The sequence below is a fragment of the Eptatretus burgeri genome, chromosome 11, assembly GCF_056783735.1.
Source record: "Eptatretus burgeri isolate ZD-2024b chromosome 11, Ebu_testis_v1, whole genome shotgun sequence".
In the NCBI taxonomy this organism is placed as follows: Eukaryota; Metazoa; Chordata; class Myxini; order Myxiniformes; family Myxinidae; genus Eptatretus; species Eptatretus burgeri.
In genome coordinates, this window is record NC_140971.1 from 76,148,806 (window position 1) to 76,162,390 (window position 13,585).

At 45.1% G+C, this 13,585-nt stretch overlaps 1 protein-coding gene across 1 annotated transcript in view; it reads left to right on the forward strand.

Moving 5' to 3' along the window:
* LOC147017416 (angiopoietin-2-like) overlaps positions 1–13,585 on the forward strand; it is a 145,435-nt gene that overhangs the window by 109,804 nt on the left and 22,046 nt on the right. Inside the window, exon 5 of the mRNA XM_085847063.1 lies at positions 12,309–12,439. Coding sequence (XP_085703189.1) covers positions 12,309–12,439 — 131 coding nt within the window. The remainder of the gene's footprint in view (positions 1–12,308; positions 12,440–13,585) is intronic.

Consider the following 13,585-nt stretch of genomic DNA (forward strand, 5'->3'; position numbering starts at 1 on the left):
TCATTTCTTCAAGGGGGGGAAATGATAATTGTCACGTAATTAGATAGGGACACGGGATAGGGTAAGTGTGTCTGCGTAAACCCCTTTTGGTATTCTCTGGAGACTGGCCGTGACGTCATAGGACAGTGCAGCGGATGGCTCCGCCCCGTGATTACGATTGGCAGAAGGCGACGGCGGTGGGCCAATAAACGGCTCGATTGGAAGTGACGAGGACAGGAGGATAAAAAGGTTCTGTTCGGGGTCGAAAAGGAAGAGGAAGAAGATCACAACCAAAAATATCGTGTTTTTTTTGGTGGGGAGGCTGTTGCGCGGGGAGCATCCTTGTTGTTGTGCTGATTCGATCGTGTTCTTGATCGTGTATTGGAGCCTTGCTGAGCCTCGTGCCTCACCTTGGTTGGCTCTGGGGTTCTGCTGACTCTGAGAACGGGGTCGAATGGTGGGCGGACCTGCCTCCCTCTCCTCCTCGCAACTTGGCGCCAGAACTGGTTCCCTGGCGGCTGTGAGCGGACTTGGGCCAAGACCAGGAGGTCGACAGCACCACGGTTTCTCCTGCCCCCCTGACGAGAGCAAGGCCAGCTCGTCCGACGCCGATCCAGGGACAGTTGCGTCCACACCACGGTCCAGCCTGACCACCAGAAATAGCTACGTTTTGTGTGTGTGTGTGTGTGTGTGTGTGTGTGTGTGTGTGTGTGTGTGTGTGTGTGTGTGTGTGTGTGTGTGTGTGTGTGTGTGTGTGTGTGTGTGTGAACTTGGCGCCTTAGCGGGTTTGAGATCTGTATATTCATTGGAATTGTCTGTGTTTTCCCCACGCCCGATCCCACACCATCCCGTCGAATCGCCCCGGATCCCTCTTCTTGCCGAGTCTTGTTATTTCTGGTCAATAATAAAAACGAATAAACATCATCAACTCAGTGAAAAGCGACTCGTGCCACCTTGCTCGTCCCGTTTGCGGTAGAGCGATTAGAACCGCCATGTTTGGGTTATAAACAAATAAACCGCCTCCATCGTTTCGGCTCATTCTACGTTGGCGGGACTGTTCAAGTCCCGTGGACGTCACAGTATTCACCCCTACCAATAATGCCACATTTAGATGAATTACGAATTATATGGAAACAATTTCTCCAAATGAACTTTTTTATTCATAACTGAATAGATCAAACTAAACATGGTTATAGTTAAAGGAGGTTATGTGTCAGGAATACCTGCAAAAGCATGTACAATTCAAAATTCACCGGTTGTAAAAGCATTCAGCCCCTTAGGTAAAGGCCCAGTCACACCTTGACGTTTTCGCCAGCAATGGCAACGTATCAAAATGTATGTAAAATGCTGGCTTACGTTGAACTTTTGATTTTTTTTTAAGATTCGGACGTATTCATAACGAGTTGGTCGTATGCATAACATATTAGTAACGGACACAGAACGTTTCGTTGTCTTATAGATAACTTATGCCAACGAATGCTTAGCCTGTTGGCGGCATCCACAACCTATGCCCAACGATAGTCTAACTTATGCATAGCGCGCTGCACGTATCGCCGACGATGACGTGGCGTAGCCTATTAAAAGGCTGACGCACAACGATTTAAATCATAACCGCCGGAGAAATGGAAGTATCAACATCGCAGTCACACCTTGGCGATCTTGCCAGCGTATGCCGACCTCTGAAAAATGCGTCTAAAACGCTGCCGCACGTCGAATACGGTATGGGTAAGTTTGGTATACGTGAATAGAACACTAAAGTACGCTATCATACGTCATATTAAGTGGAATACGTCTTGTAATTATAAACGTGTTAAACATTTTACGATGTACTTGCCGTATGACACATGTTCCGCATGCGATGGGAATAAATTGTATGCACGATATGCGAACGTTGGCACACGTCGACAAAAGTTACTTGTAAGGTACTCATAAGTCGAAACACGTCAAGGTGATGGTTAGCGGCAGTGTTCCAGACTCCCTGGTTTTTTTTGTTGTTTTTTCTTCAAAATGACGGTGAAGTTGACACTTCGATTTCTAGTGCGGTTATGATTTAAATCATTGAGCGGCAGCCTTTTAATCAAATTATATTATAACCGCACTAGAAATCGAAGTGTCAACATCACCGTCATGCCGAAAAAACAGAACAAAAAAAAAACAGGGAGTCCGGAACACTGACGCTAACCATTACCTTGATGTGTTTTCATTTTTGAGTACCTTTCAAGTAATGTGTGTCGACGTGTGTCAACGACCACGTGCCAATAGTAGAGTAAATTTGTGGTTTGACCCCCAAAACATTGATACAAAAGGTTTTTCAACGGTTTTGGGTAGGTTTTGACCTCCAAAATAACATACTAAAAATCTATTCAAATCCACCTACCGGAAAGGGCCTATTTTCAAGATGGCTTCCAAAATGGCCGCCGTGGGCTTAAATTTCCATAGAATGTGCAATAGCTGGCCTACATTTGTGATTTTTGTGTCAATTTCTATGTTTTGGAGGTCAACAAATCCAATGAAACCATTTTCAAAGCTGATCAGTGATGGGAAAAACCTTAAATCCAAGATGGCGTCCAAAATGGCCCCCAAAATGGCCGCCATGGGCATAAAATTGCTACTAAATTGTCAATAAATACCGTGCATGTGTGATATATGTGTCGATTTCTATGTGTTGGCGGTCAACAAATCCACTGATATCATTTTCAAACTTGATCAGTGATGGAAAAGCCTTAAATTCGAGATGGCGTCCAAAATTGCCCCCCAAAATGGCCACCATGGGCATAAATTTGCTACTAAATTGTCAATAAATGCTGTGTTTGTGTGATGTATGTGTCGATTTCTATGTTTTGGAGGTCAACAAATCACCTGATATCATTTTCAGAGTTGACTAGTGATGGCAAGGCCTTAAATCCAAGATGGCGTCCAAAATGCCCCCCCCCCCCAAATGGCCACCATGGGCATGTACTTGCTTTAAAACAGGCAATAAATGGACTACATTTGTAGTGTTTGTGTTTATTCCTATGTTTTGGAGGTCATGCCCAATCCTTTAAATAGTGTCTACCTGAAAAGTTGTCCCGTGTGTAGTGATCAGAATTAATTGACCATCTTGTGCATAACATAAATAAAAATATGCTTTGGTAATTTAGAAAGTAATAAATTAATCGGCTCTCACAATGATCACCATTTCCTCTAGAACGTACTTTCAATTAAAATGCCTTCAAGTTAGGGTAAATCGAAAACATCAACGAAAGTTCGTTCATTGAAGTAGCATTTACCATAGATAAACTATGTTTCCTCTTCGTCCTCCGATACTGTCTTGTTGAAAGGATTTTCGCAGGTATCAAGTTGACAGGGTCCGCAGACTGTGGCATGGCAGACCGTATCCCCTACAGCTACAGCGACTTGTTCTACAGCCAGTTGTGCAGTTGCATCGGATCATCTTCAACAACTTTTCTGGAGCAGCATCCTTGTCTGACATAACTGGAACTAGTTTATTGTCCTCCAGTTTCCAACCCCAGTCTGTTGCCTTCAAGTTTCCGTTCCTCCCCATCCAGACCATAATCTGAGAGTATACTCTCAGAGAGTGAAACCTTGTTGAAGACGCTGTTGGTGGCAGACGTTCTGGGGTGACAAACGACTTAGCTGAAGCCAGTTTCTTCACAAAGACATTATATCGCAACTTGGCGAGGGAATCACAGGGATGTCCTCCAAATAATACTTTCATGGCATTGTTGCCGTTTTCCACGACCATGTCTCTTGTTTGGTTGGGGACAAGGAAGGTGTTTGCACAAGTCTTGATTGCTGAATACCCCTTTGCCAGTTTCTGAAATGCTGACTTTTCTCCAATTCCAAATACTCGAGATGTCGAGTCACACCCAGTGAAGGCATGAAGGAAGAGAAGATGTGGGCATAGCTCTTCACCCAATGATACTTTCAGCTGGTTGATATTGTGCACCTTCCAGTTCCTGGATGAATTGTCAGAACAAAAATACAGTTCTTTGCTGTCGACGCTAGCGTAATTCAATAATAGCACCAACAGATCTGTATCTTCTCCAATCAGGGTAGTTGATTGTTGGTATGACGATGTCACTGCCGCTTTTACTATGTCTACATCGGCATCCCCTGGTGCATGAATTACGTTCAAGCCAATTTTCTTCATTTCCTCACTGATGAGGTTGATGAGCTGTTGCTTGTTGGAGCTCCTGGACAGGAACTCATCCTTTTTGCCAGAGAATTCTGTTCCAGGTGTGAAGCTGACTTCGGGATGAACAATATGGCCACGGTGCTTGTGTGTATTGTCCTTAATAGATGGTCCATAATCATAACCATCAAAAACGACTGTTGCTTTTCCATAGTGACGAATAGTGAAGTCAGCATACGACTTGGCTATCGCATTGAAACTGTCCCCGGCTGTCCATGACAAACAATGCAGCAAGGAGCCACCATCAAGAACATAGTGCTCAGTTTGGGGAACAGAGTCAGACACGGTATCATTTGACACTTTGGCAGAATGGTCTCTGATAGCTTGAACTAATTGAGGTTTGTCAGCCTTTCTGAAAATACCTCTACCCTCAAACAGGGCAGGGGGAAATGGGCTCAGCTCATAGCCCATGACATCTTCCAACGAAATGTCTCCTGTTTTTGACACAACAAGAAATCTTTGAAAGAGTAGAGCAGGGTCAATTGCTCTGTCTGGACCAAGGTTGACTGAAGATACATCTCCAACTTTGAAAATGATTTCAATAGATTTGTTGACCTCCGAAACATAGAAATTGACACAAAAATCGCAAATATAGGCCAACTAGTGCCATTTTATGGCAATTTAAGCCCACGGCGGCCATTTTGGACGCCATCTTGAAAATAGGCCCTTTCCGGTAGGTGGATTTGAGTAGATTTTTAGTATGTTATTTTGGAGGTCAAATCTGAAATGAGAGCGAGAGATGAACCTTCAGAGTTTAGGCTTTATTCCATTTGATTGGAGCCGCTTCTGTGGGCACACCAGGAAATACAGGTTCAGCTAGGAGTACATAAGCAGAAACGTATACATGTGCAGTTAACCATTGCAGACTAATCCGCGTAAGCACGGAGTTCGATATAATCTCCATTCTCACCAGTCAATGAGCACCTTCAGTTAACGAGCATCAAGTGGACAGCCGATGTCAATAGCAATGCCCCGGGGACAATCCACCCGTGCCGCCGAGAGACTTCCCCTTATACGCGAGACGCACAACATGTGATCCCGCGTCATGTCCCTTGATTCACGTTAATTCACCACATTCTCCCCACCTTTAAAATGTAACTAGGGGCCCATCTTACACACCATGATTGCTTTAGCACTATAGGAGTATACATTTCAAGCAACGCGGACTAATAGATCTACAGGAGCATACATGCCAAGCAGTGATTATTTTGAGTTGTAGGAGCATGGAAATGAGCATCGATATATGATATAATGGGCATATAGGAGCGTGAGCAGCGAGAATGCCGATAATCTCCTTCACAGATTGAGTCGTCGAGGGGGCCTTATTCGTCGACCTCTCCGGGAGTAAACGGCAGTTTCACTTGAGGGAGACTCCCGATCCTCTTGGTGAGCCTCGACTTGTGCCGGGGATGACTCCTCGATCGCTCTCGGGGGGAACGCGGCAGCCCCGTCGCCTGGCGGAGTTCCTGGGGGGGAAATGTCAGAAGGAGGAGTGCCAGGAGGGGAGCCAGTACCTGAGGGAGCCAGATGGCGAACCGACACAGTGGTCTCCCTGCCATCCGGGAGCCTGACATGAGCATACTCTGGATTAGTGTCAATGAGTTCGACCCCCTCCACCAGCGGTTCATACTTGCTTTGTCGTACCGGGCGTTTCATGAACACTGTACCGGGGTGGGTCAGCCAGTTGGGCACCGTTTGACCGTCAACATAACGTCGTTGGTGAGTAAACATACGTTCGTGAGGAGTGGCATTGGTGGACGTGCAGAGCAAAGAGCGTATGGAATTCATTGCGTCAGGAAGAGCAACCTCCCATCGCTCGGGGCCCAGTCCTCTCGATTTCAGCGCCAGAGTTATGGCTTTCCAAATAACTCCATTATACCTTTCCACCTGCCCGTTTCCCTGTGGGTTGTAACCCGTCGTTCGACTAGTTGCTATGCCGTGCTCTAATAGGAATTGTTTTAGCCCGGCCGACATGAAACACGGCCCTCTGTCTGAATGTATGTACGAAGGTCTCCCAAACATAGCGAAGAGGTCAGAGAGACATTTTACGACAGTGCCCGAGGTCATATCCGAGCACGGAAACGCGAAAGGGAACCTTGAATATTCATCAACAACGGTGAATATGTATCTGTTGTCTGTTTCGGTCGGTAGGGGCCCTTTGAAGTCGATGTTTAGTCTCTCGAAGGGGGAAGTAGCCTTGATCAGTCTGCCAGATGCCGCGCCAAAGAATCTGGGTTTTAGTTCAGCACAAACAGGGCATGAAGCATTCATTTGTTTAATATCTTCAACAGAATAGGGAAGATTTTGTCTGCGTACGAAATGTGCCATCCTGGTTACCCCTGGGTGGCACAGAGACACATGGAGGTCTTGCAAAGCCTGACTGATTGTTGCCGAACTGTAGACCCGGGAGAAGGTATCTGCAGCAGGGTTTTCCTTCCCGGGCCGGTAAACAATGTCGTAACTGTAGCAAGCTAGGTCTATCCGCCATCTCATAATTTTTTCATTCTTAATTTTCCCGTTATTTTTCCCATCAAACATGAAAGCCACGGATCGTTGGTCCGTAACGAGCGTGAAGTGGTTTCCCAGTAAATAATGTCTCCATTTCCGCAGCGCTTCGACGATGGCGTACGCCTCCTTCTCTATTGCCGAGTGTCTCTGCTCGCTTCTAGAGAGAGTTCTCGAGAAGAAAGCGACCGGCCGCCCAGACTGATTAAGTGTTGCAGCTATGGCGTGATTTGAAGCGTCGGTCTCCACCACGAAGGGCACCGAGCTGTCGATCGATAAAACCACGGACTTACTGATATCATCCTTGAGATCGTGGAAAGCTTTCACGACAGCGGCATCTGGTGGAAAGTTTTTGCAATGCACTAGGGGATGTATTTTCTCGGAGTATTGCGAAATCCATCTTGCATAGTAAGCGAACATCCCGATCACCCGGCGCATTGTTTGCAAGTCCTGAGGTGGTGGAAGCTCACGGAGCGGGCGCAATCGCTCAGGATCAGGCTTAATTGTGCCGTCGGCTATCGTGTAGCCGAGAAGGTCAATTGACCTTGCCGAGAATACGCATTTCTCGTAGTTGAGAGTCAGATTATATTTTCCAGCAATGCTCAAGAATCTGTCCAGATTCCTATCATGTTCCCTCTGATCCCTACCGCACACTGTGACATTATCCACGTAAACAAAAGTGTCTTCGAGGTTTTCATCTGAGATGATGTCGTCCATAACCCGTTGGAAGCAAGCTACTCCATTCGTGACACCGAATGGTATCCTTCTGAACTGGTAGAGGCGCCGCCCTGCCTGGAATGCAGTGTACGGTTTGTCTTCCTCTCGGATGGGAATTTGATGATAGGCGCTTCGCAAGTCGATGGTACTGAATACCTTATAATTGGCCACGCGTTCGACCATCTCATCTATGCGCGGCAGGGGTAGGCGTCGAGTTGGGTGAAGCGATTGACCGTTTGGGAATAATCGACAACCATCCGTCTCTTATGGTTCTGACTGCTGGTTACTAACACCTGTGCGCGCCATGGCGAATCGCTCGGTTCTATAATTCCCTCCTCCAGTAATCGCTTGGTTTCTGAAGTGATGAAATTCATGTCAGCAGTGGTATATCGCCGCGATTTGATCGCTATCGGTTTGCAGACCGGCGACAAGTTAGCGAACAGCTGGGGGACGTCACCTCCGCGGTGGTCAGCGCATTTAAAATTAGACGAGGCTTGCTTCCTCCAAAGGGTATTTCGACGCTCGTGTGCTGCTTGAGGACATTATGACCCAGAATTACGTCTGCGCACAAATCACGAAGCACCAGCACCTTTACATCCCGATGCGTGTACCCTTTACGTCCAATTCAACATTGCAGTACCCTCGTACGCGGGATTGTAGTGAGGTGGCGGCCATGCATACCGTATTGTCAGTCGGGTGGATTACCCATTTCCTGCCCTTCACTAGCGAGCTGTTGACGAAACTTTCAGAGCTACCGGTATCAATCAGTGCCTCAGCCATATGCCCGTTAATTCGCACGTTGATGATAGCCTTGGATAGATTCCCCGGGAGGCTGCAGTCAATTTATTTTGCGAGTAGAGAGCCGCAGAAGTGGGTTTATTCCTCCTTAGAGTAGATTTACATACCCTGGCATAATGCCCTTTCTTGTCGCAATTCATGCATGTGGCATCTCTGGCGGGACATTTTTGACGAGGATGCCTTTTGTACCCACAAAAGAAGCATTTACCGACCGGAGCAGTTGCTGAGGAGTTTGACGAGGTCTGGGTATCCGGCTCCTCGGGTGTTTCTCCATCCCTCATGTCTGGCTGTGTCTGTGCCAGTGGGGTTCCTTGGGTTCCCATCGTAGCAGCGTTCATGAGCAGCATCGGTGTCCCAAATGACTCAGATTGCTGCTGAGCCGTATCCATCGCTCGAGCCTGATCGACTACCTTGTCAAGAGTGGGTTGCGCTTTCTCTAGTAAGCGTTGCCGTATGTGGGCTGATCTGAGTCCTTGGATGAATGCCTCCCGTGTGGCTTCCTTTCGGTGTTCCTCGGCGCCTACCGCCCGGAAGCTGCAGTCTTTTCCCAGCTGATTCAGAGCTTGCAGGAACTGATCGATTGTCTCCCCGGCTGCTTGCTTGCGTGTGTTGAGAAGATGTCGTATGTATACCTCGTTCTTGGGCTTCACGTAGAGCGCCTGCAGCACGTCAATCGCTGCTTCGTAAGTGTCGCACCCCGAGAAGAGCCTGTATACGCCGGGCGAGACATGATTCACGAGAGCGGCAAATTTGTCAGCTCCCTCCGCGATGATGGTCAGATAGTGTGAGAAGGAGCAGAACCAATGTGACCATTTCATTTCTGCGTCAGTCGTGTTTGGGTCTGCGTCGAACCTCTCTGGTTTGTAGATCTTGTCCATCTTTGGTTGAGAGAGCCGAGAAAATCAAATGGAATAAATTGAAATGAGAGCGAGAGATGAACCTTCAGAGTTTAGGCTTTATTCCATTTGATTGGAGCCGCTTCTGTGGGCACACCAGGAAATACAGGTTCAGCTAGGAGTACATAAGCAGAAACGTATACATGTGCAGTTAACCATTGCAGACTAATCCGCGTAAGCACGGAGTTCGATATAATCTCCATTCTCACCAGTCAATGAGCACCTTCAGTTAACGAGCATCAAGTGGACAGCCGATGTCAATAGCAATGCCCCGGGGACAATCCACCCGTGCCGCCGAGAGACTTCCCCTTATACGCGAGACGCACAACATGTGATCCCGCGTCATGTCCCTTGATTCACGTTAATTCACCACAAAATCCTACCCAAAACCGTTAAAAAACCTTTTGTATCAATTTTTTGGGGTTAAGGCTATTTTTAGTTGTAGATTTACCCGACTACAACAACACGTTACTCATTGGTTAGAAATAAGTTTCGGGTACGCTAAACATTACCTCGACGTGTTTCGACTTATGAGTAACTTCCAAGTAACGTGTGTCGACGTGTGTCAACGATCGCTTAACGTGCCTACAACTTATGGCCAGCGTTATGCGGAAAGTGTGAGTCATATGCTGGCATAAGTCTTAAAATTTCAAGCATGGAAAATTTGAGGACAACCGAAAAGTACGTTTAAAGCCAGCGTACTACGACGTATGGCAGTCTTTTTCAGCATGCTCTCAATGTTATCAAAACTTACCCATAACGTATTCGACGTGTACCAGCGTTTTACACAAATTTTCCAAAAATCGGCATAAGCTGGCTAAAACGTCAAGGTGTGACTGGGCCTTAAGTACTTGGTGGAAGAATCTTTTGCAGCAATAACTGCTATGCATCTTTGTAGGTAGGTCTCTACCAGCTTTACACAGTGAGATGGTGAAATATTTACCCATTCTTCACATGAAAATTTCTCTCGTTCTGCCAAGTTTGAAGGGGATCGTCGATGGACTGCAATATTCAAGTCTCACCATCAATGTTCAATTGGTTTCAAGTCAGGACTTTGACTGGGCCACTCAAGAACATTTATTTTCTTCTGATTCAGCCACTCCAGTGTAGCTTTAGTTTTGTGCTTCGGATCATTGTCCTGCTGAAATGTGAATCTCCTTCCCAGTTTCGGATTCATGGCTGACTCGAGCAGGTTTTCATCAAGGATTCTCCTGCAATTTGCACTCTCCATTTTCCATTCTATACTGACAAGCTTGCCAGTGCCTCCTGATGAAGAGCAGCCCCATAACATGATACTACCACCACTATGTTTGACAGTAGGGATGGTGTTGACTGGGTGATGTGCAGTGTTTGGCTTGTGCCAGAAGTAATGCTTTGAATTTAGAACAAAAAGTTCAATTTTTGTCTCATCTGAACGCAAAACTTTTTTCCAAATACCTGCAGTATCATTAAGGTGCTTTCTGCACAAATTCCATACGAGCTTTTCTTGTCTTTTTCAGTAATAGCTTCTTTCTTGCCACCTGTCGATAGAGGCCAGCTATGTGAAGGGAACAGGATATTGTTGATTGATGAACACTGACCCCCATCTTGGACATAGAGCCATGTAGATCTTTGAAAGTCATTGTACGATTTACAGTGACATGCCGAACCAGTTTTCTGCTTGTTCATTTGCTGAGTTTGGATGGGTGACCCAATCTGGGTAGAGTCTTGGTGGTATGATACGTCTTACACTTCTTAACCCTGCGTTAGTACCATGGTTTTTTTTTTTTTTACGCAGTTCGTACCCTGGGGCGTTTGAGCACCCCAACTTTTAAATTTTTAAATGAAGCATGTAAGCAAAAATAGCATGAAGTTTTACTCATTTATTTAGTGAACGCATGCAGGATTATACATATGAAATTTCAGTTTGATTTCATAGTACATGAGTACATAAATACATCAAGACAATAATAGAAAACAAAATTTATCAAAACTCATGAGCTACAGCAGAAACATCCTCATCACTCACTTTCATCACCTGATATTGTATTTTGGCACTCAATGCAACTGACAGTCAACTTGCTGTGTTCTTTACACGCATGTTTACCACACTGGTTACACACTGTTTTCGCTTTATGATCGTGTGACCTGGGACAGAATGCACATCTCTTTGCCCCCTGTGACGAGTGGGGTTGTTTGGGCATTGGGCATGCAGGGAACCTTCTTTTTGATAATTTCTGGTTTATTCTTACCTCCAGAGTTTGGGTCAATTTTGTCATCATAGTGTATGCTGCTGACAAGAAGAACATTTTTCTTCTTCTTACTCTGCGGGATGTATGAAACTAGTGTCATTTTGTCTGTGAAACCAAATATGCTGTCATAATTACATCTGTTCTTTGTCTCTAAGAATTCCTTAGGAATTTCAGGCTTATTTTTTCAGTACCTTGTTAGTACCCTGAGGTATTCTCTCTCCGCACACTGAGAAATGACGTCTACCTCTCACAAGAGTTCCCACAGGACCGTGAAAAATTTTGAGCGCACTCAACACAGAATCGTGAAGCTACTGCGGAGAAAACGGATATTAGTGCGCACATCTATAGAAAACGGGACATTGAAAAAAATTGGGGTTTCCAAACACCCCAGGGTACTAACGCAGGGTTAATGATGAATTTCACCGCACTCAAAGGGATAATGAGTGAATTTGAAATCTTCTTATAATCCTCTCCTGAATGGTGCTTCTCCACCACTTTATGTCTGACTTCTTTGGAAAACTCCTCAGTCTTAATGTTTGCCTTGTTGGTTAACCAAGTGAGTTTTACCTTAAAACTCCTTAGATAAGTGGGGAAGCTTAAATTTTAAGTGAACCCACTGATTACATACAGGTGAAATCTATTATACTTATTTTCTAACCTTGCAAACAAATAATTTGCTCCTGGAGTGATTTAGGGATAATTAGGAAAAGGGTTTGAATACTTATCATTATGCAACTGAGAATCGTCTGATTTTTCTCTGTTAATCCAACTTATTCACATTTTATCTGCATTTTTTTAGCTTTACCACTTTGGAGTAGTTTGTGAAGACTCTTTTTATTAAGTTTGATTTGAAAGAAGCTCAGGTGGCATCAAAATGTGAAACTTTGGAGGTGGAGGAGGGTGAATATTTTTTGCAGGCCACTGTATGATGGATCCATGAGGAACTGATACCTTAATGTGACTCACTCATTACATTTACATGTGCAGCAAGTCCAGCGGATGTTGCACTGCCTGCGGTGAAGGGAACCTATCAGGACTGTGCTGACCTTCTCCAGGCTGGCTTCACCGAAAGCGATGTCTATACCATTCAACTTCCAAACATGTCACATCCCATCAAGGTACCACCATCTGTCTTCATCTCTTATATCTGAGTGCTGACTTGCACACTTACCCTCAGGGGTCGTTTTCTGTAGAGAAATCTTATTTTATTCATTGCATCATTCTCTTCTCCTTCCATTGGTTGCACACCTGGTCAGTTCATGTGGAAACGTTTTTTTGCAAACTTTCATTGTTGTTTCTGTTTATCACTTTTATTGTCTACCAGGCATGCACACTCACCTCTGAGCTGTTTTGGCTGAGTTTGACTATCGTTCCAGTTGTAAACTGTCATCCTGAGGTTTCACAGGCAGGGCGATGCATCAATGTATGCATCATCGCTTGGATTGATGTTATCCTGGGCATCTCGCTTGCTTGCATTATTTGGTGGATGTTAAAGATCCAAAGGTGTCCTTCGCGAAGAGTAGGCGAGCTATTGCCAGCACCCTGAACAAATTCCAAATTCCTGCTCTAACCTACGGATGTTGCACTGCCTGCGGTGAAGGCACTGGTCCCCACCCAGCAATCGATACTACCCGCTGCCATGTGCTGCAAAATTCAGGAAGACTGTCTACCAAAAAACTTTATATTCAATACTTCGTGGATATTTGTTTACAGGCCTGAGGTTTGCAATGTGCATAAATGCATTTGTCCTTTTCTGTTGCAAAATGTTGATTCTGCACACAGGTACACTCTTGCATAATATGGGATGTGAATCTGAACTTGCATCATCATGAGATAAGCAGTGCTCAGACAGGAACACCAAATGGACCAAGCCGTTTTATTTTATTTTTCTACTTGTCATTAGATGTCTGTTTCCCTGTCGTTCACCTGTCTTTCATTTAACATCTCTTCTTTTATCAATTGTTATAATTTCCATTTAACATCTCTTCTTTTAACAATTGTTATAATTTTCCTTTCCTGTTTGGCTCTCTCTTCTTCTTTATCTCTTTCATTTTTGCTTAATTTATCATTTTTAGATAATGAACAAAGCATTCAGTCGATACTAAAGTCAGACATAGCAAGACAAGGTGTGTGTGTGTGTATGTGTGTGTGTGTGTGTGTGTGTGTGTGTGTGTGTGTGTGTGTGTGTGTGTGTGTGTGTGTGTGTGTTTGAACGTTCACTCTATATGCTCACATGCCTTCCATTGCAATGAGCTGCAGTCAAA